At 42.8% G+C, this 27,373-nt stretch overlaps 1 protein-coding gene and 1 long non-coding RNA gene across 3 annotated transcripts; both read left to right on the top strand.

Annotated features, from left to right (window-relative positions):
• The first annotated feature begins 400 nt into the window (after positions 1-400).
• LOC143414621 (uncharacterized) lies at positions 401-9,661 on the top strand. The gene is made up of 3 exons (XR_013095272.1): positions 401-545; positions 3,303-3,433; positions 8,888-9,661. It is a non-coding gene; the product is annotated as an uncharacterized LOC143414621 (long non-coding RNA).
• A 2,924-nt stretch (positions 9,662-12,585) lies between these two features.
• topaz1 (testis and ovary specific TOPAZ 1) lies at positions 12,586-27,329 on the top strand. 2 transcript variants are annotated; one of them, XM_012915732.3, is made up of 21 exons: positions 12,586-13,059; positions 16,015-18,520; positions 18,606-18,655; positions 20,386-20,489; positions 20,822-20,868; positions 20,963-21,027; positions 21,178-21,236; positions 21,823-21,909; positions 22,122-22,179; positions 22,318-22,469; positions 22,564-22,656; positions 22,752-22,864; positions 22,942-23,005; positions 23,099-23,270; positions 23,405-23,505; positions 23,610-23,775; positions 24,791-24,943; positions 25,179-25,382; positions 25,584-25,767; positions 25,996-26,179; positions 27,024-27,329. In XM_012915732.3, exons 1-21 carry the CDS (start codon positions 12,765-12,767, stop codon positions 27,153-27,155), a joined length of 4,989 nt encoding a protein of 1,662 aa, XP_012771186.3. In that variant the 5' UTR covers positions 12,586-12,764; the 3' UTR covers positions 27,156-27,329. The 2 variants fall into 2 exon arrangements, with proteins under 2 accessions (XP_012771186.3, XP_023010811.3); XM_023155043.3 differs by having other exon boundaries at positions 21,175-21,236.
• Positions 27,330-27,373: the final 44 nt, after the last annotated feature.

Here is a 27,373-nt window from a genome sequence, read left to right as displayed (position 1 = left end):
CACACTCACACACTTAAATTCATGCCCACAGTCATACTAGTCTGCATGACAAGTATTTCTCAAATGCACATCTTCTTTTCTCTTGCATTGTCTGTCTCTCTCTCACATGCACACTCTCTCTTTTTCTCTTTCTCACACACACACAGACACACACACAAACGATGCACTACTCTCTCTGTCTTGGAATTTTACATTTTGATGAAGGAGGAAGCACGTCGTCCAATCAGAGCGGGGAGAGACCATCTCGGAGCAGACAGCAGGGAGGTTTGGAGGCAGTCGGCCGGGCCCTCCCTGTCAGCTCTGGCCCCTTACGTCCCCTTGGCTCGGTGCGGCTGGTGGTACGATCCACCAGTGGCTCGATAAGAACCCCCTCCTCTCTGTCTCCCCCTCTTCTGTCAGTGCTAGGGTGTAGCTGCTGATCCCATGGTACAGCAGCGAGAGAGAGAGAGTGAAAGGGAGGAGGAGGAGGGACATCAGGTGTCACAGATCTGCAACCCCAGTTGAAGCTGCATTACCACGACAACCAACTCCGGGGGTGCCTCCAGGTGAGTCTGAGGACACACACACACACACTTTGATACACATGCTGTACACATGAAGTGACTGCACATGCAGGAACGTGTTGAATTGGCAGAGTTACATGCACAGGTGTTCAGCTGCTGATGTGCTCTGGCATGTGTCACTTTTTGGGATGCTGTTAACACAATAGTGGAGCTGAGTGGAGTGTGTGGATTTGTGTGTGTTTGTAGCCATGCCAGAATGTACAGTATATGCGTATATGTGTGTGTGTGCGTACGTACGCCATCCCTCCCTGTGGTGGTGGGAGACAAAGGGTCCCCTCTGTCTGGCGCTGTAGCACCACTGCTCACACCTCCGCCAATGGGTGGGAAAGTTCTCCCTGTCAGCAATCATATGTGATCAGAAAAAGCCCAAAAAAAAAAGAAGTCAAATAGGATGCCCACCACCACCACCTCCCACCCCATCCTCGTCGAACACTCCTGACTCACGGTGATAGGAGGACACGGTCACAGCAGATGATCAGCCGGTCGGTGGGGGTGGGGGTGCGCTCTGAGGACACGGAGGCTGAGAGGAAGGGGGAGGGAGGGTGGTTGGCGGTCATGACACTACTGTAATGTGTAATAGACGTACAGAACGGGGTTAAAATCTGTGTGTCCGGGCTGGGAGGGGGGGGGGGGGCAGTGGGTTATCAGCCGTTCACATGACTACATGCATGCATGTGACAGAGTTCGAGCAGGCAGGGAAAAAATAGAACAGAGAGAGAGATGAGGAACATAAATGTGCCAATCCGTTACTGACCGATGATCCCAGACAAAGGGGCGTTGGATCATATGTGCAGTCTCGTGTCGTGGGTGGATGTGTGGGTGGGGGTGATGGGGGTTGGGTCCGTACATTGAATGGTATACGCTCCATAAACGCCTGCAAACTGTAACGCGTGAGCGCCACGTATGAGTATGGTGTTGTTCGTCTCCCGAAGATCACACGTGTGAGTTGCATTGCGCCGCTGTGCGCGTGGTCCTCTCTGACACCCTCGTTCAACCCGTCCCATTTGACAGCCGGTCGTCATCCCACCCTAACCCTCCGCCGTCTTGCAGCAGCAGCGGCACCAGCAGCAGAGCCTCCCTCTAACAAGGCTGTGAACTGGTTCAACCCCGTCCATATGACACTAAATTATCAATCCTCTCTTTGTGTCAGCTACTGTAATAGATGTTCTCATATCCTTAGGTGGCCTTTGTTAAATTCTGCCCATGTGACTGCAGATCTTTGTAGAGGGAGTGCAGTCTGGGGAAGTTTATAGTCCTCTTGATTAGCATTTTATGGGCTTTTATTTTAAAAAGGGGGGGAATGCTGTATCAGACAGTTGGACGCTTGAATTAATGAAGGTTTTTGCATTCAGAAGGACCCGTTTACTTTGGACAAAAATATCTCTTACGTAAGAAGAGACTATTCCATCTTTTTCCCACATCAGGTTTGTGGTGGATCGCGCAGTGTGGGTGAGACAAGAAAGTTAAGGGTCTACGAGGGTGGAAGAACCGGGCTCAGACCCGTGACACACAAGTGCACGGGACCCATATTCTGAACACAAGGAACGATGCATCGAAGTCAAACAGATGGAGGTTTATTAATTGCATGACAGGTGTGGGCTGTCACTCAGTGCTATTCTATACATCGTAAGATCTGAGTCATCCATATCCTCCCCAAAAAATGAAGCTTTCGGTGTCCAAACTGCACAGTCTGCGAGGGAAAATGGTGGTGACAAGAACGAGCTGTACGTTTCTCTTTCAGTGTCCTTTTCTTCTCTCTCCCTCCTTTCAATTTATTCCATTTCTCACTCTTCCATTTCCTCTTTTCTCCGAGCTCATATGCACACACTCATTCCCCCTCCTCCTCCTCCTCATCCTCCATATGTGAGCACTGACAAGCTGTAGGGCGTGCCCCCTCCCCACACACACACACACACACACCCAACACCGTAATGTACGTTTACAGCGAGCCATGCAGCGTACATACATCCACGCCATGTGGAGTTCACACACGGCTGCACACTCAACTGACACGCCGGCCGTCATACGTGTCGTGGGTTTCCACTGAGAGGCCCCCCACGCAGAGACACACTTCAAAAAAGACGTCGAAGACCCACAATTAAGGCGTCCTCTTATATATTTAGGATAATATGAGGTAAGTGGCACAGCGCGGTTTGTTCATGTGACGGCTGGAACGCTGCAAAATGACGGCGTAAGCAACAATTACCCTAATTGAAGATTCCAGAACAGTCCTGCAAAATGGCTGCCGAGCCGGCATGTCGTCTGTGATGGCCGACAAGAGTGTGTAGGTTTGAGGCGTGTATAGCTGCGTGTGTGTATTTGTCTGTCTGTATGCCTGATTGTATATAAATGTGTGTGTGTGTGCGATAAGTCTATATGAGAGTAATCCTGCGTTTGCTTTTTTTTTTTTTTTTTCGTTTGCTTTGTGTCAGGGGAAGTCTCCGCTCGCCGGAGAGCTCTGCTAATCCATAATTACCCACCTCAGTATACCTAGACTGTAGGAGCCATTATGTCAAACCATCTTACTGTAACAGTTGATGATTATGTTTCCTGGCTTCGGTAAAAAAGCGCAGACGTTTAGCTTTGAGAAGAAGACTCAACATCTCCGTTTTTTTATTTTTATTTTTTTGGCTTTCGGCTTCACGGCGGCCATCTTCAAAACGTCTGCGTTATCACAAGATCGCCATTAAGGTGCTGAATGTGTTCTGCGGAAAAGCTGACTTTGTTGTTTCTTTACAGCTCTCTGCCTTGGCCAGTCCAGGACCCAAATGCACGGCCAGCACCACGTCCAGCTACCCACCCACCCATCCATCCGCCCAAACAGCCAGCCCAGCCCTGCGCAGAACTGGCAACTCGCAGGAGTCATCAGGGTTAGTGCTCCATTGGCACGCCTCCGTGCCAAAATCATATCGTAAACCTATAGATCTGCACTTAAACCCAAAGGCCAGACAATCAGATAATATGGAGGAAAAGCCGAAGCGGGTGAATGAACAAAGAGCCGCTAATAAAACAAGGCTGCTTCTCGCAGTCACAATCCGAGCGACGAAAAGCGGCGTATCCTTGTCATCTTAAGGGGGGTGGGGGTTTACTGACGGCCATTTTGTTTGTTGACATCCTCGGATCTCTTCATGCGTTTACACAAAGAGCACAGAGTTCATTTTCCTCATCAGTTCTCTTCTGACAGCAGCTCGATACATTATCTAAGAAAGAGCAGCTTCCAGAGGTGGCTGCCTGCTTAAGTACACACGCACACATGTAGTCGCACACGCTTTTGTACAGAGATAAGCAGCATTCTTTCATTTACATACCCACTTTTTTCTGCTCTTATTAGCCTACACACACACACACACACACACACACACACACACACACACACACACACACACACACACACACACACACACAGATTATAAGCATCACTGGATTAAGCTAAAGCTGTGCCGTTTTGCTAATAATTCAAATACTGCAAGTGCTCGCCTTTTCTGCAGTTCATCAGGGAGACGCTCTAAAAAGACAAAGCTGAACTAAATGACTACCAGCGCTCGGGCCTTATCGCGACTGTGTGGGTGTGCGGCTTGTGTGCTCATGTGTAAGAGAGAGCGACGGCGTGTGTGCGCGTGCGCACGCCAAAGGTCGGGCGTACACATATAGATCTCTGCCGCCGCTTCCAGTGCATTTGTCAAGCGATGGCATGGACACAACATCCTGTCGAATAGCGGCAAGGAAAGACGGAGACGAGTAACGCGCCGCCGTACGTTCACACGAGACGGGCCTGCTGATGGGGTGTGTCTGTGGATGTGTATGTATAGGTGTGTGTGACATAAAGAGAGTATGCGTGTGAACGTGAGATACCTCTGCTATCTGCTATTGATTGAGTGTATAATTGTCTCCCCTACGCTCTCGCTGCCAACTACTGTAATATCAATACAAAGGAGCCATTAGCTTAATGCCTATAAATACAATAGAGGCTCCAGGGGAGAAAAAAAAGGCAGCTTGGCTTTAAAAAAAAAAGAAAAATAGAAGAATTTAAGAAAACGTCGAATATGATCTCTGAAATTACCTTCTACTCTTAATGGGGACCAGATAACCGTAAACGCACCGTGTTGTTTTCTAAATGAGACAAACGCACATCCTGCGATATTTTATCCGTCATAATATCTGATAATTATACGTGCTGTTACAGAGCAGTACAAGTAGAGACTCACTTAAAAGAGCTTCTGGTTTTCGGTGCTAACCTAAGGACAATTTAAAAATCGGGCCATACAAGAGGTAAAGTTAAAGAGGCCGAAGTAAAGACATAATCTTGTTTTCTTAAACTGTTTGAATGGAATTATATGGATGCTCACTTTGGACTAAAAGGTAATATGAGGACATGAGTGTGTGTGTGTGTGTACCTGTGTTTGGCAGACGGCCTTTCAGACCTGAGTAAAAAGGAAATGGATGCTTGGCAAATGCTCAGCCAGCATCTTTATCGCTGCTGCTCTCAGAGCTGACCACCACAGCTCCTTAATAACAGACACACAAAACACAGAGTCACGTCTATTTATACTCGCAATAACACCTCGCAGCCTGTCAGTACCTTTCTAGAGATAATATATAAGATGTGCCGCCATACAGCGGACCGCTCGGCTCCATTAACGCAGACAGTTATCATCTGATTTAAAGAGGAAGAGGAAGGAAACGGGAAACTAAAGAAATCATCATTGTGACCATTTTTTTCTTCGTTTTCCCCAGCGTGTGATGATTTGCTAAAAAAAATAAATAAATAAAGAGGAGGAGAGTTTGACAGAAGTGGGTATTGCGGTTAATAATGTGGGTCTAAAATGCAGAGAGGGGAGGATGTTCTCCACAGCAAAGCTTTTTGCCTCCCTGGCTTCCTTCCCAAGACAACAGACATCGTCATTTTCCAACTCAATTTACAGACGCATTAGGAGATGCTGAGACGCGCCCAACTCTCTCAAATGCAATCAGCCCGCCTGTGTGTTTTAAGAGGAAATTGAGGGTGCCTTCTTTATCGACTCCTTTTTGACTTCTCCTCTCGTCTTCTGGAGACTCGCTGTTTTTCTTTTTCTGCATGCAGACTTTATTCACAGCCAACCTTTCCTAATTCGACTTCCTTTTACATGAAAATCTGAGCACGTGTGTGCTGAAACCATTCTGTCAAAGCTTTAGATGTAGTCATCATTTATGCTGTGGTAGGTTCAAAATATCACTGCTCTTTAGATTTCAAAAAATCAGGTCTGTCTTTAGCTGCTTGGTTAATGTTCATTCATCTGAGCACGTTTTGCAAATTTTTGATTATTTTTAGTTGCCGAAGAACAACAAAGCCCTTTAAGTCCTAAGATTTAAGGCCTCACGTCTCCTGAAAAGAGGTTTTTCAATCAATCTCACAGTTTTATTTCAGTTAATGTTATTTCTAAGCTTCTTTTTTTTTACAAAGGGCCCATCTAAAATTAAATGCAGGGCTAAATGTTAAATGCAGCCCACCACATACTTACTTAATTACCAAAAATAAGCTAGTTTGACAGTTTTGTTTCTGTTGATCTCAGATCCTGATATAAATAAAGAAGCACTCTTTAAACCTGGCTTCGTGAAACCAGCAGATTCTCTCTGTCTCTGTAATTGATTTCACACGTTTAAGCTTCGCAGTAGTTTTGTGAGTGTGCTTAGTGGAGACACTCAGGACAAAGTCCACTCTATCCACGTAGTTCCAGTTGCAATGCCTACAATCCTGCAACGTGCAACATCCTGTTTGACCCTTAGCTAAACATATGACTAATTGCGAGCTCAAGGTAATAAAAAAAAAAAAGCAAAAAACTGAAGAGGCAGGAGCAGACAAAGGAGGAGGGCCGGCAGCGGCAGAAATCAGAGGAAGAGATGGAGAAAGCGGCGGTTGAAAGAGAAGAAAGAGACGCGTTTGAATAGATCTGCCATTACGCCGCCTTATCTTTCGGTTCCTGCGTTCTCGCACAAATGTCACAGATCATTCAGCCTCTTTTTTCACCCTCCATTTCTCGCAGCATCACCCCATTTCTTGTACCAGCTGTTCACTCATCTGTTTCACTTTTGATCTGCTCATTTTTGCAGCACACTCTTTCTCTCTGCCTCCTTAACAATTTTTTTTCCTCCCTCTCTTATAAGCCTTAAACACTCACTTTTCTTCAATAAGCACTTCTCCTGAATTGCCCTCTGAGAACTCGCTCACATGTATAGCGCCAATATTGATTATTTCTCACTCGGCGAGCACACAAAGCGTTATTCGTATATGCTGTTAAATGGCTTTTTTTTTTTTTTTTGTCTGCCGAGCAGCTGTGTAGATCCATAGTGCTCAGGTGGAGGTGGGGAAGTGAGGAGGAGGGGTAGTGGAGGGGGGGTCTCTCTCTCCTAGCTTGTGGACGTTATCTTGAAACGAGGGGCTGGCTGCCATAGCAACCATATGATGAAGCAGGCAGGGCTATTTAAAGGAATTCAGCTGCTGCTCGCGTTCCCGTCAGCTTCAAACCGGTCCAGCGAAAGACAAAGAAATAGATCCCCGTCTTTCCAAGCCCTCCGATCTAATGGCTCGGTGACAAAATGGAGAAAATGTGACAAAGGGAACGTCTAAATGTAGACGTACTCCCCTTAAACAACTTACAATACGTACAATACTGAAATATTCTGTTTTGTTTGGTTTTTTGTTGTTGTCTACAACTCCTCAGGATGTATTCTCCAAGCACCATTTGAAGTGTTTTTAATAAATCAGCTTTAATCGCAGCCTTCCCGGCAAATCTCGCATCCAGCTTCTAACTGCAAAAAAACGAATGCACTTCCTGTTTTCTGTTAAAATATAAAATGTAGTTAAAGCTTGATGTTTGTGGCATTTTCTTTATTTTACATTGATGTGTATATGCTTGAATTATCTGCAGAAGGGGCCACTGTACTGTGTAATGTCTCAAATTATTCATGACAAATAAACCCATACTTTTCCTCCAGAGAGGTATTTCTCAGTGGACAGCAGCAGCACACGAGGAAACAAGTGCGAGACGAAGAACAACTGCTGTGCACACACACACACACACACACACACACACACACACACACACACACACACACAGGAAAGCAGAGAGCGCGCACAAAGGGAACACACTCCTCGTACACCGCTTTCTCTGTCAGTATAGTCATTTGAAGATGCAGACTTGAAGGAAAGCGTACATATATTTCCTATTGCCCTCTTGAGGAAATTGGATTTTAGCTTAGCCTCCCATGTGTCGCAACATTTAACTGATGAATGAGAGGCAGTGCTTTATTTTTCTTTTACTTCTCCATCTCAGCTTTACACCAAATAAGCCCCCACAGGAAGCTGTTATGAGCACAGTATTCAGGATATAAAAGTTAGTTTTCCCAAGTCAGCAAATTAAGGCAGAGATCAAATAAGCTGCAGCAGCCTGGGCGATCCAGGAGTGAAACAGTGATGTTTATTAATCAAGGGGGAGGAGTCCAGACAGCACTTCATTTTCGACCTTAATTGTAGGTATTTGTGTGACGTTTACACAGTTTCCTAAACTGTTAATGGTTTAATTAAGAAAATAATGGGAAGGTTAATTTATATTAAACATGACAGCTAGTTGCAGACTTACTTTAATGGGTCTGTTCCAGAACAAATTAGCATCAGCTAGAAAAGTGAAAACGTTTAACACTTTGGAGGAATCAGACTCGCTGGTTTGGGATGACTGGGTGGATAGGTGATTCTTCCTCTCTCATTAATGTTCTTTTATCATGCTGATATTCACCACCATTTTAATTTGAAGTGCACAATAACGGATAAAACCACTGGTGTTCTTTATCACTGAGTCGAGCCCAGCGTGCTGTTCCAAAGCCTGTGAGAGCAGTCAGGAAGATTTAAAGTGCTTCATAGAAGCAAAATTATGAGTGACCTCTCTCGTAACACTCCCTCCGCTCGTAATACTCGCTCCGCTCTTCACTCTGCTCTTTATCTCACTCTAATCCCAACTCATTTCATATGCTAAGTAAAAGCTTATATCCCCTCTTCACTGTACGTACACACACGCACTTCATCGCTGTGGCGTGATTATAAAATTTGCATAGAGGATGTTTTCGGAGCTCTGGAGAGCTAAAGCGGGGGTTGTGGGTGGTCTAATGTCTGGCAGGTGTAGAGAGGTGGGACAGAGACTCCCAGAATCTCGCTCACGTCTGGATTTACGATAACCCAACAAGAGGAACCCAGAGAAAGTTCCCTCGTGTCTCGGCGTCTCTCTCTCTGCTCGCCTCAGATGGTTTCCTCGGATTCTAATTTGCATCTTCTTCCTTTTTTTCTTTTTTCACAGCTGCCACAGATGTAGCGAAGATTAGGAGAGAGAAGAAGAGGCATAGCTGACTCTGTGCACCCAGGGAGGATGCAATGAGGTGGAACTGCCTCTCAGTTTCCCACTGGAAAAAAAAACTTTACCCATCAGAGCGCCATCTGCTGACACGGACACGGTGGGGCGGGACAGCTGGTGTTGTGAATCAGGCCGCCACAGTCCAGGGACCGGCTACTTCCCAACACCAGGGTCTCACCATCACCCCTCACATCTCATTCTGCGTGTATTTGTCAGCTAATGTTCTAGTTTGGTTGTTGTTGTAGTCTCTTACATTCGTTCATGTTGTTACTTGTTTGTTTTTTGTAAAAACTACTTCTCACTTGACTGAAAGTAAAATTGCCTGTGTTGTAAATTACACACTATAATACCTGAAAAAATACAACAAAAAACCCAGTTGAAGTGCCATTGTGAGAGTAAATCTTCCAAAAAATATGGAAAAAATGAGACTATAAATTATCTGTCGTTTTAGTAGGGTAATTAAATAAAGTCGTCAAAATATTTCTGAGAACATTTGTCAGTTTTTTTGTTGTTGTCCCAATTATAATTTGTAATAAAATGTCAGAGTTGCCAATACTCCTCACTAGTTCCATCCATATTAAATAGGAATCAAACAGTAATGGGATCCCACAGGGCTCTATTTTGGGGCCTTTATATTTGACTTTTTGACCTGTCCAGGTTGTACCCTGCCTCACGATCTGAAAGTTTCAGTGATGTAAATAAACTTAATTTATGACTGGACATCTGGACATTTATGGTTTTGTGTGATAAGCCCAAGGAAAGGGCTTACTGTGGTGCCAGCGCTCTTGAACTTTAGTGCACACTGACTGAATCACATAAGCCCCAACACATGTGAAACTTAACATTATAAAATGTGATGAATATATGGCACATCAGTTTTACCTCCTTCTTATTAATCTGCATCCATCATTATGCTGCATTCATCTCGTTTCCCCGTTTCAAGAGATGCATGATCTACTTGAAAACTATGCACAAAATACATAGCATACTTTTTTCAGACATCTGCATGAATAGCTGGCACAAGTGTGGTTGATGGAAAGAAGTATATAAAACACCTCTAAAATTAAGCCCCGCTTTCAGGATGCTATAGCCATAATTGGGCATTTTCAGTCAATTCAGAAAAGAACTACGTAGAATGCACTCCACACACACACAGTTTGATGCAGTGCCGGTCTCAGCTTTTTTTAAGCACACCTCTCCCGCCTCACTAAAAAAACGGAAAGAAGACTGTTATCAGTCCAAACGCCACCAGCTGTGTTCTCACCTGCCTCCCCAGCACCGCCCCGTTGAGCCCACTGCACCACTCCACCCCTGCAGCCGAGCCCGGGACCACACCTCCACCACACACTAATATCAAACAATTACAGTTTCGGTTCACTCGCACATCTACACACAGTATTTGCTGCACCACTCTAGTTCATGTCTTAGTTTTAGACCTTGGATAAAAACAGTTTTCTATTTCATCCCATTAATGTACTTATTACACTCACATGAGAATATGCAGCTATATCATCTAAATATGGCCTGAGGGCTGGAATGTGATCCTTGGACTATCTCACTCCAGTCAGTAATATCCTTAAGAGAATTAAAGAACCCTTAAAAATGAAAATGGGAAGGGTTATGCAGGGGAATCTCAAGGTTTATGACTGTTCTAACACTGCACTGCTACTGAACTCTACTCCATCCATCCATCCATCCATCGTCATCCGCTTTGTCCGGGGTCGGGTCGCGGGGGCAGCAGCCTAAGCAAAGAGGCCCAGACCTCCCTCTCCCCAGCCACCTCCTCCAGCTTGTCCGGGGGAATACCAAGGCGTTCCCAGGCCAGCCGAGAGATATAATCTCTCCAGCGTGTCCTGGGTCTGCCCCGGGGCCTCCTCCCGGTGGAACTCTACTCCAGTGACATGTATTTCATCACTCATTCAGGTAGTGGTGCATATCAGACAACCAGCAAAATGCCGGCTAATTTATTTATTATTTACAGTACTGTGCAAAAGTCTCAAGCCACCATTTATTTCTTTATATATTTCTTGGAAATGTGGAAATATGTGAGGTGATTTATTGATATGTGCAAATATAAAAGGAAATACAGTATACAAGGCAAAATCGGAGATTGTACAAATCTAACAAGCTTGAAAGTCAATATTTGGTATGACCACCTTCAACACTACCTGAACTCTCTTAGGCAAGCTTGCTCATAATTTATTTAAAGAGTCAAGGAATAGTTCGAGGCTTCTTAGACAATCAAAGCTCTTTGGATGTTGGCTGCCTTTTCTTCCATTCTCTATTAAGATGATCAAGATGATCCCACACTAATGCTGAGATTCAGGCTCTGGGGAGGCCAGTCCATGACTTATAGTGCTCCATTGTGTGTTTTTATATCCAGGTATGCTTCATTGACAGTCTGTTTGGGATCACTGTCATACTGAAAAATAAATCTGCTGCCAAACCATACATTGCAGATGGTATTGCACAGAGATCAATGTCTGATGGTACTTTTCTCTGTTTATAATTTCATCAGTGATTGAAATTATAAACACATATTATATTTTCAACAAGATCCTCATCGTAACTAGCTCATGTAACCCCAAACCAAGACAAAGTTTCCACCATCTTTTACTGATGACTGTAGAAACTCACTGTTGTGTTTCTCTTCTGTCCTCCTATGTACTTACTGATGACCATCCATTCCATTCAGGGTTGCAGATGTGCTAGGGATAGGGTGAAAAGCAGGGTATAACCTGAACAGCAACCTGTACATTAGTCTGTACATACAGTGATGTGAACCAAAGAATTTTGGGTTCCTTACGTGATCAGAAATGTTGTTCAGTCCACTTCTTTTGTAATTTGGCATACATAAGCCTTTTCTTCCCAGTTCCCTTTATTAGGTACGGCTTCTTTACAGCCAACCTTTCACTTGCAACATTTCTGACGAGGCTTTAGTGAACAGTAGATGGATCATCTGAAGGGCCAGATGCATGTCTCACGTCCTGTGTCAGGTCATTGCTGGGTTTTTTTCCTGTTTCTTACATACATGACTTTCAGTTGCTGTTCGTCTGCTGTGGAGAGTTTTTGGCAGGCTTTTTGGTACCATTTTTCTTAACTCTTCAATGATTCATGGGTCAAGTTTTAGTCATTTAGCACATGAAAATATTCCTCTGAAAATAGTCCAATACAGGGACAAGAATGAAAATGAGTGAAAAAGCAGCCAATGTCCAGAGAAGACTTTGAAAGACCAAAGCCTGGAGAACTAATGCACAATCATTAGAATTAAAATTCTCTTTGAAATAAGTTTGTGTTCACAGCAATTAATATGATTTTATTATATTAACATAGTGCGAGATTCTGTTGGCTTTAGACCAAAATTCCTGGTAGAAGCGTACTCAATTGTTACTTTTCCCTTGAGTACATTCCAGAGCCTGTACTTTGTTGCTTTTACTTGAGTGAATAGGTTAAATCATTAACAAGAGTATTACAAGAGTATTTTAATACAAGTATGTGCACTTCTAATTGAGTACAGAATATCTATAGTTGGGCCACCTCTGGTTAAAAGTTAGTATAGTTATAGAAGCTATTTGGCAATGTGCGTAGGACGGCTAAGAAACGCAAAATGATCTGCGCATGCGCAATGATTCGGGCACACCTTAGCTCCCCATGTCGATCTCAAATTAACAGTGAGCGGCAGCAACACGAGTGCGAGGGCCCCGAATAGTAACGTAATGATGGTTTAAGAAGAACAAGTTCCAGCGTTACTCTGAAAAATACTTTTATAGCAGCCTGGTAAATTATTTAATAAGTTTTGGAAGGCACAGTTTTAACTGTTAGCATGTTTCCATCTTCTAGCAGGGTGAAACTCAACAGAGTTGCGCTAAAAGACGTTGTTGGGTTACAGCTGACCCCGCGGCGGAGACGAGTCCCAAAGTTACTGAATAGAATTTCGGCTGAAAGCAAAAAACAAGAGAAAAACTTTGATTCCGTGCAGCTAATTTCAGAGAAAGATATGGTGTCACCTCCGGGCAGCAATGAACCCGACCAAAACTTAACGCACACAATGGGTTCCGAAAAGAAGACACAGCCGCCGAGCACTCACGACGAGGAGGAGCCGGAGGAGAATGGCTCAGGTACGCAGAAAACAAAGAGTAAAGTAGACTCTGAGTCACGAGGCGCTGATAAACAAGACGGGCCGAACACTAGAGGCAAGTATCAACAGAGCAGGGGGGGTCAGAAACACGTGCCTCAGACCGCGGTTTATTTGGTGTGTTTTCAAACGGCTCCACGGTAGGACGAATCCAAGGAGTGAAAGGTCCAAATATCAAATGAAGCTGACAAGCCAGGCGACTCTGGCCAGGAGGAGGAGACAGACCGATTTAACGTCGGGTAGATGTCCTTTCAGACAGTGCGACGTTAATGGTAAAAGTGGTGTGGCACGCCGGGCTAAAAGCGTGAGGGTCGGTGTTAGAGAGGGACGGAGTTCAGTGAAGGCCACGTCCGCCGGGTGTGATCCTCAGCCCGCTGCTGCTTCTGCAAAATCGGGAGGAGTGCGAAGGGAATCCCAAGTAAGGTGCACTTTAGCTGGATTATAAGTTAGAGTTTTTAAGGTTAAAGGTTTTAAGGTTGGTTAAATTGCACTGCCTTTAAATTGATTGTACAATTGGGCGTTTTGTGATAGGTTTATGCTTTTAGCTAACTCTTTGCTAATTTGTGCCAAATTGTGTCAGATGCTAAGCTAACAATGTGGTAAAGTCCTACTGAACACGATCCAGTTTTAGTGGATATCATGCAGTTCATGGTTGAACCTGACATGAAGGATCTTCTTAGCTATTACTTGCCCGGATTGGAGCTGATGGAGTTTAATTATACACTAACTAGCAGCCTGCTAATAGCAGATACATTTCCTGTTCATATAGCTGGCACTCGTCTTACTTGCTGAACATGAGCTAGATTGACTAAATAAATCCCCGGCTGTATATTCCTATTAAGGTTTTTTAATATAATCTATTTATTTTATAAAGTGTATAAAAACAATGTTGTTACAGATTTGTCCCCATATTGGACGTGATAGTACCACCGGTTGCTAGGGAAACATGCCTATTCCCACACTTTTTGGGAGTGGTTCTTATGTTCTTGAACGTTGCTCAAAAAGATGGTGCACTTGCCTGTAGTTTTTCATGTTTGTCTGCAAATACTGCTCTCCCAGCTGAAGTAAAACCTGAAGATGGTCTTGAAAGTAAAAGTTCAGCCTATGCAAGTCATTCGCTATCATTTAAACCAAAATCCCGGTACTATGCCAGTGACCAAAGCAGTCAAAAGTATGTTTCATCCAAATGTTTGGGGAATACACCTTTTTCCCTAGTAGCAGGTGGTTGCCAGGGGGTCTCGCACCGGTTTATCAGCAATCCTTTAGTGAATGCCATTAACCTCTAGCATCCAGTCAAAACTGGCTGGAGTACTCAATTTTCCCTCATTACTGATGGTTGCGGGCCTGTGTGACTGAGGCCTTATTCACTTGCTCGTGATAGTCAAACGTCCAAATGGCAGGCAGTTTAATATCACCTGGTTAGTGCTTCACATATCGACAAAACCTCAGTTGGGTAATTTGGGGATTGTCTCATTCACAGCCTGGGAAGCTGTTCCACATAGCTGCCACTCAAGCTTAGTGAACCTACTCTTTACAGTTCTTTATTAGAAGTGGGAACGTTAACCAAATGTATGTTTTCCAGGCTCAGTCAGTCGTTGTTACTAAATCATAACCAGTTATAAAGTAAGAGCTTTTTTTTTCTTTCTCTAAACCTTAACACACATTTACATTTTTGTATTTCAAGTTCCCTAAAGTCAATCTTTTGAGTGATATTTTGGTTAGATGTCTGAAATAAGATCTCTGGTTAACACAAGCTCTAGACATTTTTTTCCTGCAATATGAAATACTTCAGTAAATAGTGCCCCAATTGTGAATCTTTTTTTTTTATTTTTACATTTTTTAATGATGTCCATTGTCCCAGAGAAGGTGTTGTCTGGTAAATTATGTGTACAGTGTCATTGCACTGAACACAGAACATTTATGGCCTAACAAAAGTGTTATAATTTAGTGTCTTCATTTATTTCCTATGGAGCTTATTTTCTGACATAATTCAAAACCTCTCTGCCTTTTTGTTGTACCAGTCACAATTATAATCAGTTATGGGTTAGCCTTCAAAAAAAGGTTGTGCCTGGGTAGATTCGGTAAATTAAACTGATATGAAAATCGATTTTTATTTTATTTATTTTCTCAAGGGTGAGACGTTAAGAAGGACAAATCCTAACAAAGTTCTTCAAGAAGCAAGTCTCCGCGACTCAGAAGCCATCTCAGCTGATTTTGAAGCCTATACCTAAATGAACAAAGAGAGCACCTTAACTTTGAGTTGTCATCAGAATTTAAAATTATATGCGGGGGGGAAAAAAAGGTCCCTGCTCATCCTGACAGAACACTGAGCAAATGCCATTCTAGTTCATTTGAATAGACACTGTTGATTTAATTGATCCATGAGTAAATATATCCACCGCGATATATGTGAGGACGTCATCCACGTTCCTCAGTGCAGCAACACGATTGGTTCGTATATCTCCTGGTTTGGCTTTTCAAAATCAGAATCAGAAAGACTTTATTTATCCCCAAGGTGCAATTAAGGTACACCAGAGCAGCATGACGTTGAGGGTAAGGACGGGGCATAAACAGGCAATAAGAGTGAGATAATAAATACACAGAATATACAGTATATACACAGTTTTAAAATTTTGATTGATTTTCTTGATTTCTGTTCAGGTTTTTTTCGTTTGATGCCTCTGTGATTAACTGGTCTGTTTGACTTTCCTGCCTCTAATGAAATCAGTCATTGCTCTAAGCCTTTGTTCAAGATGGTGAATGAGATGATCCCAAATGGTGCCGATATTGATTGGAATCGATGCTGTTTGAAAAGCAGTTATTAAAAAGAAAAAGAAAAAAGGAAAGAAAGCTACGGTGATGTTTCTTTCTGATGCTTAGGTAAATCATTGTTATTTCGTTTTGCACTCTCTGACAAGTGTTTTGTTTCCACTTGCAGATGTTGGTAGACATAAAGAGCCAAACCTCTCCGGTCTTACTGGTTCAGAAGTGTTACTAAGAAGAGCCGTCGGAGCCTCCCACTGTGGTGTCTGTGGGGAATGTAAATACACTTCCCCTCAGCGCAAGGCGCCGGGTAAGCTAAAAAGAGCTAGCCCAGGGTCAGAGCCACCTGCTACTCAGTCAGAAATCGAAAAAGAAAACACAATCACTCAGAGCTCTAAGAAGATTATCGTGTGGATAAACCAGTATCCCAAAGTGATCCTTTGTGACGTTGCCAAAAAATGTGAAGCTTGCGGTCACGATTGTGGGTATGTGTTACCGGATGCTCTCGAGAACAAGGTTGTGCGTTGCTTCCAGCAGGAGATGAGAGCTTCAATACGGTTTTGGCCTACTTGTTTAAGGCATAATGAATCAGAAACTGAGAAAAAGGCTCTGTTTAAAAGTAGCAAGTGTTGTCCAAGTGCTCAGGATGAGAAGACCGTCTGTCAGTCTCAAAGTCTGATCCGCCAGAACCACCTGGATGAAGGCATGCATTCACAGCCATTATCCCATCATACCGTGAGTCCTTTCCACCGGAGTCAGACAGGCGAAGACTCTGCAACTTGTTCTGCTTCTTTTTTACTAGATGAGCATACAAAGACAGGCAACTGCAGAGGTGGCATGCGTGACAGAGATGCTGAAGTGGACCTTGGTCCAGGATCAGATCCAGTAAGCCCAGAGACTTGTAGAGAAAAAGGAAAGGTAGGGGATAGCATTGAGTGCAGCAGCACTTTGGACTTCGCGCCCACCGATAAGTGTAGCGCTTCAGGTGGTCAGAAAGGCGATCCCACAAATGCTGATGGATCACACGTGTTGTCAGATCTCATCGATCATGTTAGTGACGAGGATACAGATGCACCAGAGTCGTACACTTGCCAGAGAGTAAGGGCGTATTTGAGAAAAATACATTTTTCATGTGCACGCACTTACATGGCCTGGCCTTTCTCAAAGACTTGCACAGCAAATGCTTCTACCACAGCAGGGACTATTGATCCATCAGCAAAGGATGGGATTGACTCTGCAACAGCTAATCAAAGTATGCCAGGTTCATCCAGTAACCTGTTCAAGGACATTCCCCCGAAGGCACCTACAGAGAAATGGGAAGAGGATGGAGAAAGCGCTTTTGCTCAGGGAAATGAGAAAAGGCACAGAAAAGACATGGAGACCTCACCGCTGTTTAACCAGCCTGAAGAGTTAGAAACCAGGCCTAATTCAGATACGGCATCATTCCCCCCTCCAGCTCAGTGTGGAAGGGAGCGTGGCACTGATGGAGTCTCAGCCTCGGCTTTGCTAGTTAATGGACCAGAAACTGTCACCTCCATATCGACCCCTTCCCCCTCAGTCCTCGGCCTGAGTGACTGGGACACTGCCACCACTCTGTCTCTTATGTCATCTCCATTCACACAGGGCAGCATGAGCAGCCTCTCAGCCACAACATCTTCTCTCCCACCTTCATCGCTTATTCCCAAGAGAGTCAATGTTGCTGACAAAATATTGTCCTCCTGTGAAGAAGCCCAAACAGCTTCTTCCTCTCCCAATGTTCCTCTGCACAGCCCTGACTCCTTTCATACATGTGAATCCTTTGTCCTTCCTCAAGATGAATATGAAAATGACAAGGAACCATTCCCATGCAGGAGCCCCCCCAGACTGGACCCATATTATTGTGCAAGTTCGTTTAGGGGCAATGCTTCAGTGGGTTCACTATTGTGCAGCATCTCCCAGGAACACTGCGTAGAGTCAGACTTGAATGAATTCATGCTTCCACCTTTGCTCTCCCCTGTCCATTCACCACAACGGCAGTTGTGCCAGAGAAGCTTCTCGTGCTGCAGCTCAAGCAGTACAGATGAGGAAGAAATGAACAAAGATGTGAGCAACTTGCCACAAAATGATAATTGCAAGGATTGTCTTGAGCACCATATTGAAGAGTTGGAAAGAGACTTGTCAGACTTTACAACTCCTGAGACACCAAGGGAACCTCAGTCTTCTCCCAGCAGTGAAGAAGAAAGTGATGACGAGGATGATGTGGAGCAGGGTAACCGAATTTCAGAACAAGTTTCCTTACATCGTAAAATAAAGCCGAGCCTTAGCTCAGGTGTTCTGACAGAGCCCTGCTCTTCTTCCTGCAGCGACGAAAAGAACGGTGCGGCCTTGAGTGATGGAGAATCACACTCAGACACAGAAGAGGGATCAAGCCCGTCTAAAATAGCAAACAGCGAAGAGGATAAAACCCAAGGAGAAGCAGCTGGTGATTCTCAGCCTGGCATTTTGGACGAGTTAACAGCCTACGAACAGGACATCCTGCTTGTTGACGTGATCCAGGACGACCCAGAACTGTTTGACAACCTGCCTGATCAAAGTTTGCTGAAGCTGGGTCCTACCCGAGCTGCCGAGGCTCCGGGAACCAAACCTGCTGCTGTGGTGAATACTCCAAGAAGAGATGGAGCGTCACAGGAGCTGCAAGAGAGGTAAGGTCTTATATTTAACATTAAGTCCTGCAAGTGACAGATTAATTGTTGAATGCTTTATAAATAAAAGTTACTTTTGTTCTAGATTGGCTCCAGTTACTGTGGATTTGCCTTGTGACAGTCCCAATAACACAGGTACGATCAGTGCGCAGAGAAACTGAGCCATGATGACAGTGTCTTCTATATTTTATTGTTTCCTTCGATATGTATAAAGTGAAAATAAGACAAAAGAAGCTAAACATTTTAAAAAAGGAAAATAAGTAAAAACAGTAGAACGCTCGGTAAAAGTAAAGGCATGTCAGTGTTTGTGACTCAACCTAAAGTTCTGCCACATGGATGGGACGCAGTGCTCGTCTGACAGCCAGAGTCTGTGATTTTTACCTGTTATGATCTAAAGTAACAGGGTTGCTGTTAGGGCTGTTCGATATAATGATATATATCAGATGACCATATGAAAACATCTATTGTTTCATTTTACGCTATCATTTGTTTCGTGGTGTCACAAAATAAATTGTTTACGGTAATATTTTTTTCATGGTTTTGATGGTCACTGTAGAATTAATTTTAATTAAGTTCTCTCTTTCTCTTATATTTAATATAACCACACTACGGACGGACAAGCGACTGCTTTTATGTGTTGTCATTAGCAACAATGACAGTAAAACTATCGCGTGGCTCCGCCGTCCGCTTATTTTCCAAATAAACCTTTCACAATAAAGCTGAAGATCCTGTTAAGATTTTTCAAAATAAACCGAATCACATGAAATAGTATGCAGAGTGTTTACGGACAAGAAGCTAAAAAGAGCCGTCAGGTGCTAAAAAATAAACCTTAGAACAGGATTTTGCCTGCAGCGCGCCGTGTAATAAATGCTCACAAATAAAACTGTGGCTGTTTCAACTTGTGCCTTAAAATGTAGTTTAATGCATCGGTGCCCAGCTGAAGCCACTTCACGCAAGTCAAGTTGCCCGAAATTCACAGAAAATGTAAAATTTTTGTGATATTTATCATTGTTGGGATGATAAATGTCTTATATCGGGAAATGAGATTTTGGTCATATCACACAGCCCTAGTTGCTGTGAAAGAAATGGAGAAAGCTGCTTGTTTTTTTTGTTTTTTACAGATATAGATAAACAGCTGGAGTCTGGAGTTTTATGGATTCACTTACTTGCTGGAAAGAGCAGTCCGACTGCAGTTAAAGCAATAAAAATGTCCTGGTTGATTCTTTTATGTGGCTAAAATCCACTTTGGCACCTCTGCAGCAGTACATTACTAAGTTACTTAGTTCTTGCATTGCTCCTAATATCTCAAACTGTTTTTAATTCAAAGATTAGAGAGACATGTAAACTGGTCTTACGGAGCTTACTGAAAATCCCAACAGCTCCTAAATGAGAAACTCACTGCTTTTAAAAGGAAATTAAATTTTTTTGCATTTTATATTTAACTGACTGCTTATGATGTCCCACATGAAAATACCAACATGTCTAAGTTGTTTATCGCCATTAAGCTTTAAAGGATTGATTTTCTGGTTAATATTGTGCAGTAAGTTGATTTTCTTACACGAGTTTCAAAGCTTGTGGTCCTTTTGTGAGAGATGAAATGTGGTAAATGTGATTATATTTTGTCCAGTACAGATGTTTGTTCAAAATTTCAAGTTATTGTCTCAGACGTTTTAGTTAGTAAGTGGAAATTTTAAGATGCCTAACTCAACTAACTTTGATAATGGCCATTATAATGGAGACAATGGCCTGAAATGACCCAAAACTTTGACATACTTTAAAAAAAATTCCCCTCTATGATTGGAACAGACTTCAGTAGACCAGAGATTAACTTGTGATTGTTTTTTTTTCTTCTTCAAATCCTATAGAGGAGAGTAACAGCAGGCCATGGAGACCTCATTCTAGCAGCACCCATACTGGAACACAGAGCGACACATGCCCTACCTCCACTGAGAAGCAAAGCAAACATGTGGTAAAGTAATGGGTCCTCTGCACAATCAGATAGATAGAGAAAGGAGCAGCGTGCACGTCAGTGGTTTTAACTTCCCTGAGGTTTTGTAGAAAAACATGGCAGGGCTTTTAATAGGGCTTCTTCTGCATAAATGCTCTCTGTGCATTTTACAGAGCACTGAGTCTGATGTATTACAGCGACAATGTTTAAAGATCTGACACATCAAATACTGAATTTAAATAATTTTATTTTCAAAGGAATGGGTGTTTCATACGTTATCCTGCTTCTAAAGTATAATAAATGCACAATAGTGTATCTGTCATGTGTTGTTGTTGTTTTTTTTTCTCCAATAGGTTCAATCTGATACCAACAGCAGTCATGTAAATAGTGGCCCAGAAAGGTACCAGTTTGCTTAGTGCACATGACCTGATCTTTGATTTGTCACATTAATCTTTCAGTCTCGCGATCATCATATTGTTTATGTTCTGTAACAGGAGCCAGCCCATCAAGACGGTGAACTCCTTTCAAAACATCCCCCCACTCATGTCCATGGGAACCGGTGAGGGAGAATGAAAAGGGCTCAGACAATGAACTTTAATTGCTGTTGCGTTTATCTTGTTCTCACTAATAACTCCTCATTTTATAACTTAATTGCCAATGTGAGTGCTCAGCGTTACTTTATTCTTTGGCTCTTCTGGTCTCCAAGCAGGGGCATGGATCACAAACTCCGCAAACATGATGGATTTTAGGCGCCTGAAATCAAGTTCTGTAAGTGTTCCTTTGTATATTACCATGTTGCTACTGAAAAAATGCTCAGTTTAAATACATGTTCGGTGGCGTTAGCATAGATTGGACTTTCCAGTTATTTAATAGAATATAACTGAAATAAATCTGGAAAAGTCAGAACTGGTTTTGGAAGTTCTAGTAGGACAACTAATTTTAAACTTATAAAGAAATTACTGTCATATATACAGTATCTGGAGATATGAGGGTCCTTTCCATAGTCTGTGTATAAAGATGGATGTGGCCTTTTTGAAAATGAATCTTAAATACCTTTAAATCTCTGACCTCAGTAAACAACTCACTGATGAGTTTGTGGTCTCTAAAACTAATGAATCCTTGCTGAATACAGCACGATTTCCATTTTCTAAACCATGAACAGAAATGGCCTCAGTTTCACGGTCTGCTCTGACAATCATTCGGTTTCAGCTTGAGGTTTCCCAAAAGAATTAAACTAATGTCGCCGTGGTTACTGTAGATGTACAGTTCGTTCTTCTGTACAATAAATATGTTTTGCACTGTGGGTGAATTGCATTGCTATAACTTGACTGTGTGATGCTGTCTAAATGCCCAGTACTGCAGGCTGTACTTCAGTGAATCACTGACCTGTGGGTTCAAAATGTGTCGCTTCCAACATCTGCCTATGGAGGGGGATGAAAAGGTACACTCTGTGGTTTTTACTTTATTTATTTATTTATTTATTTATTTTTTCTTGATTTCACCAAAGACAGTAAATTGTTTGTGTATTGTGTACATTTTATGTTTTTAATCTTGAATTTAAAAAATCAAATTGAATTGTTGGAGATTGCAGGGCCAACATCACCCTCTGTTGTGACATCGCTGTAATTGCACACTTTCTTTTTCATTTGCTAGTTTTGTATTGAAAACGTGACAAGATTCATCAAAAATCCAACGTGCCTTCAGAAAGCAGGTGAGTTTCCTTCCTTTCCTTCCCACTTCTCTTTTTCTCCCACAGCCTTTGTGCACGCTGCATGCTAAACTGATTGCCCATCTTTGCTGCGTCATCGGTCTCCTTTCTCCTCTCCTGCTCTACCCCTGTTCTCCTCAGGAGCTGTGTTTACAGGATATTACCAGAAAAACCCGCCAGGAGTGTATTTCTCTTTGCCGATATTTTTCTCCCTCCTCTGGGCTCTGCTGAAAGCTGGCATGTTGTCCGAGGTCTTTTCCGTCCTCAGTGTTGGCTTGGCTCACAACATAGTGGTCAGTGTAGCAGTCCTGACATTAACCACGGAGAAAACTAAACAACTGATTGATGCTGACACGAGATTAGACGTTGATCTTGTTTTCTTTTTAGCCCAGCCACGAGTTCCTCCTCTCCCTTTTTAACTGCGTGAGAGAAAAGGGTGTGATGGGCTTTGTGCCTGAACTCATGCAGCTCACTTTCAAGGTATCAGTTGTTTGCCTTTCATTATGCTCTGAGTTTAGCTCATTTGCTTTATGTGCCTCTGGAAGAATTTAGACTACCTGTCTGTATGTTTACAGATGGCCAACGCTGGACTAGAGCTGAGTTTGGACTGCCTCGACTGTGTAAGGAACACTCCTCTTTTCCAGCAAATGATTCATCCAAACTCGCCTTCGGTGTCCGGCAACAACAAGTGAGTGAGCCACAAAGTTCACAATTGTTTTCATTTGTTAATCATAACTCTTATAATTCTTATTTTCACTCTTAAAGGGTTTCCTCTGGTGCACCGTTTCCAGAGTACCTGAATTTAGCCCATTCCATTGTGGAAATGGAGGTAAGAGCTTCACATCTTTTGACAGCTTTGTCTGTAAAGATGGTGGTGCGTTGTGCTCATGTGTGTATTTGTTGTATTTGTTGTCTGTGTCAGCTTTGTATGAAACAAGAGGACTGGAGGAGGATAGGTGAGGTTTTTAGAGGGATCTGCCAGTCCAACCAGCACCCCAGCCAAGTGGAGCGCATCAGTGGTCGCATTGCTGTCGCGCTCCTGTCTGAGGGCAAAGACAAGCTGTCACTGCCCTTTTCTGTATTTGCTGAGACAGGTAAAAGCTCTAAGTAGAGATAAACATCAGTTTTCTTCTCCCAGTGTGGTTCTGTGTACTAGCACCTTCCAGATTCCAATCTGGAGGGGAAAAAAGTAGCTGTTCATTTATTTATTCATTCAAATGTTCTTTAGTGTGTCAGAATGAAAGTGAGGACAGCATGGTGAGGAGTTTCGTAGGCAGAATTGGAGTCTCTCTGATGTTACGGTACCACAAAACGCATCAGTGGGCCAAGGTAATCAGGCCGTGCAGCTCGCATCACACTCTCCTCGTCACATCTGAGCAGCATCTTCGAATTTAGGATGTCATTGTTTGTCTGTGTCATGTTTACTGATGCAGGGTCGCAGGGTGGTCGAGACGCTGTCTGTTTTAAAAGTCGGCTTCTCAACTCTGAAAGGTCTGTTTGGGAACGAGGACGGAGCGTCACGATGCTGCCTGATCACTGTGGCTGCAGAGGTCTTCCTCCTGAGTGGCAGCGTGGAGGGAGCTCTGAACACACTCCGAGGTAGTGACTCGTGAAGCTGATCGATGTTTATTTAGCTAATGTCGTCATGCTTAAAATGTAACCAGCGTTTTATTTTCATGGTTTATAAGTGCAGAGTTTCACAGCTCGAATAAAAATGGGATTTATGCTGCATTAGCAAAGCAAAGTCAACTAAAGGGCCAACTTTTAACTGGTGCTGAGATATGTCAACTTTACAGCTAATAGCTGTTTGTGTCAACAAGCTGAATCCCAAAGATTTTATTTTGCGCCTGTCTAAACTGTGTCATCTTTGGCATAAAGAAATGGGAACAAATTATGTCTGTGTAGTTTCTCATTCATGGTAGTCTTAAGAGCTTGGAAAAAAGGAGACTTCATTACGTTTGTCAAGACATTTGATCCAAGAGGCTTTTTCGGATCAGAACTGAAGTTTTCTTCTTTTTCTGAGCTCTTAAGATGAAAACATGATTTCTTTTGTTTTTGTGACTGGCTGCTAAAAACAAAGTGCCTGAAGAATCAATGTCAGAAATTGTCTGATATGTATGGGCCATTATGAATCATTTTATGCTTGGATGAGTTCTATGTCAGTGTTAAGTAGCTTTGCAAACAAGAAAGTGGTCAGGTGCAAGGACTGCGCTGAAGATGAGGGGAAAAGCAACCAATGTCTAAAAGACAGATTTGAATGACCATCAGAAAGTGCTGAGAGCTGCTGCTCAGGATCAGTTGTGTAACAAAGACAAGTCTGGCTTCTTGCGAGGAAAGTGTAAAAAATGACTCAAGACTTTGCACAATCCTCAATAATAGGTTTCCATTAATGTCTTTTCTTAACACTCACAAACTTAAAGTTCTTTCCCTGTAAATCAGTAAAAGCAAATTTGGTTTTATGTCCTCAGACTTTATGTGGAAACCTTAAAAGTGATAGTCGTCTCGCTGCCCTGAGAAATGCTAGCTTTCATAGTCTTGTAGGTAATGTTGTAGAACTGTGAAACCAGTTATTTGCTGAATTGTTTAAATTTTGTTTATACATCTGTTAATCCAGAAAACAAGTGGTTCCTGAGTTCGTCCTCATGGCCGTGTGAGCCTGCCGATCTGGAGAGTAGGACTCGTGTGCTGATACGTCTGGCTGAAAAAACCTCTCACAGAGACACGCTGGAGCTTCTCTGTAATCTTCCTGGAGTTAAAGAGTCAAGTGGTGAGTAACCTACAGAGAGCTGAAATTAAAGTTAAAAAAACAAACAAACAATGATACAGCAGGTTAGTCAGCTTTGCTACTAAACTGGCCAGATCAGTATCCCACAAGTTTAACTGACTCGCTACACTCTGATTAGAAAGTGCTGGTTTAATTTTGTACAGTGTTTGCTAGCGCTAATAGATGCTCAGCTGTGAGAAAAATTTAGTTGATAAAGAGGTTTTTCTTTTTTCTCCAGACTCGATGGATATCTCCAGGTACAGCCCCTTGTTTAACTCTCACCTTCAAGTGTGTGTGGACAGGCAGATACTTCCTGTGGCTTCAGACACGGTGGACTTTATGCTCTCTAAAAACCTGGCTGTTGACCACACAGTGCTTCGGATACTTTTACAGAAACTGGGCAAGCAAAACCTCTGGCTCCGGGCTCGGGAAGTCTTCAAACGTAAGTACCACACTCTGGTTTTTACTGCTACACTTACATCATTGCATCATAAATGTGAGTTGTCGAAGGCAGGAAACAGCTGCAGATTCTATTACGGCACCAGATGTTGAGTCTGATCAGTCTCAGCTAATGTTTACAAATGGTCAAAGATTTGGATTAGATTAGACTCTGAGGTGTGCTCGCTGCGTTCATGTTCATTAGATTCTCTGAATGTGGGCTACTACCCTGGAGTCTCAGCTCCCCCTGGTTTCATGACACTGATTGTCCCCTGTCGACTGGGGGAGGTGGAGCTGGCTCTCACCTTCGAGATGTTCATCACTGTCAACGCAACAGTCATTCACCACCTATCAGAGCCCATTACTTCTCTCACCATTACTCTCAAAAGGTAAATTGTGTTTTTGTGTATAAGGAGTCTGTTCAGATGGAATCAGTGAAATATTGGCATTGGGGGGGGGGGCTGGATTGATGTCAATTAACTTTGATATGTGATAATTTCACCCAGAAATAAAGAACTCTTTGCATTCAAAATTATAAAAAAAAGATTGTCCATGGTTAGTGTGTGTAAAGATTCGACTGCAGTGGTACGTGATGTTCGTGCTTTCTCCTCTTCCAGGACTCAAAGCTGTGAGAGCGAGTACCTCTCTGCTGGCAGCCGCCTCCTCTCTGCAGCTTGTATCCCTCAGCCCAAACTAATAGTCCATTACACAGCAGTCAACTCAGAACAAGAACAAGTGTTCATGCTGGACGTTCCCTCTGCCCGCCGCTGGCTCCGCCACAATCATCTGTGGGCCCATGAGGTGTGGACACACTAAACCACCAGCTGTTTATTTCTTTGCTGTCTACAGAACTCCTTCTCTTTCCTTTAGAAACTGCTTGTGCTCAACAGCCGCTGACTCTCAGGAAAACAACCAATGAAATCAGGAATATGAAAGATTGCATATTTCTTGGTCATGTTTCAATTGACTTGAACTGAGGAGCAGAAAAACACAAAGACCAAAAACTACTATTCTTTTCTTTCTTTCTTTCTATCTTTATTTTTTTTTGGTTCAGAGTAGTTTTAAAATAGGTTAAGAGGTTGTTTCCTGAGTTCTTTTAGCTGATTTGTCAATCTGTTTGTGAGATTGACTCTTTGAAAGCAAAAACTCTGTTTAGGAACAGAGTCCAGCATGTTTGTTGCACGATTGTGTTTACTTCATTGTAAATAACATCTGAGTGTAAATAGGTATATATTTATAATGGTGTTTAGTCTTTGACAGTATTATGTTGTTATATTAATGTCAAAACCTCAATTGTTGCCAGTTAAGGAGCTGTGATTTACCTTTTCTTTGTATGAAGTTTTTATGTATCCATAAAAAAAAGGTTCTACTTAAAAAAAAAAAAGGCTCTTTTTTTTTTTTTTCTTCTTCTTCTTTCAAATGAGAAAGGACATTTCTCTAAAAAGTGATTTTTGGATTTGACCACAGTTGCTTCCCTGCAGTCTTTAACATTTCTCCTCCAGCAATGATGTAGCGGGTAAATGCAGCGTTACTGGAATCTCAGATTCTGGCCACTTTACAATACACAACATTACTTATAATTTCTGTTCCAGAGAACTTTCCTATTCAAAATTCTTTCAGGCATGTTTTCCTCTTCTTTTCGCAGCCAGCATCGCTCACTGTACGGGTCTCATTTTATGGTCCCTGTAGTAGAAGACGGGTTCCTCATGAAAGAAAAAAATCAGTTATCTGTGACTGCGACATGTTTGAGGAGCTTGATTACTGGAACATCAGTTGAGGCGTGAAGCATTTGACGCGGTGTCTTGGTTAAAAAGCACAACCCTGGCTGACTGACATGTCTGATCGTGCGTGACAGAAAGGTGGATTTAATATTGTTGCAGAGTCTTTGCAGCATAGGTTGAAATGTCTGTCACAAAAATATCAAAGTGCTGATTGACAATAAAAGTTTTTGCATACTATTTGGTGAGGTTTTTATTTGATTTTTTTTTACTTTGT

Source organism: Maylandia zebra, linkage group LG22, assembly GCF_041146795.1.
Source record: "Maylandia zebra isolate NMK-2024a linkage group LG22, Mzebra_GT3a, whole genome shotgun sequence".
Classification (NCBI taxonomy): domain Eukaryota; kingdom Metazoa; phylum Chordata; class Actinopteri; order Cichliformes; family Cichlidae; genus Maylandia; species Maylandia zebra.
Note: the sequence above shows the minus strand (reverse complement) of the source record. Positions and strands in the feature narration are given on the sequence as shown.

Coding starts and splice junctions, on each gene's coding strand:
- topaz1 (XM_023155043.3), top strand. CDS start 12,765: ATGTTTCCATCTTCTAGCAGGGTGAAACTCAACAGAGTTGCGCTAAAA. Junction 18,656..20,385: donor TGACAGTCCCAATAACACAG/GTACGATCAGTG, acceptor CAAATCCTATAG/AGGAGAGTAACAGCAGGCCA. Junction 20,869..20,962: donor GTAAATAGTGGCCCAGAAAG/GTACCAGTTTGC, acceptor GTTCTGTAACAG/GAGCCAGCCCATCAAGACGG.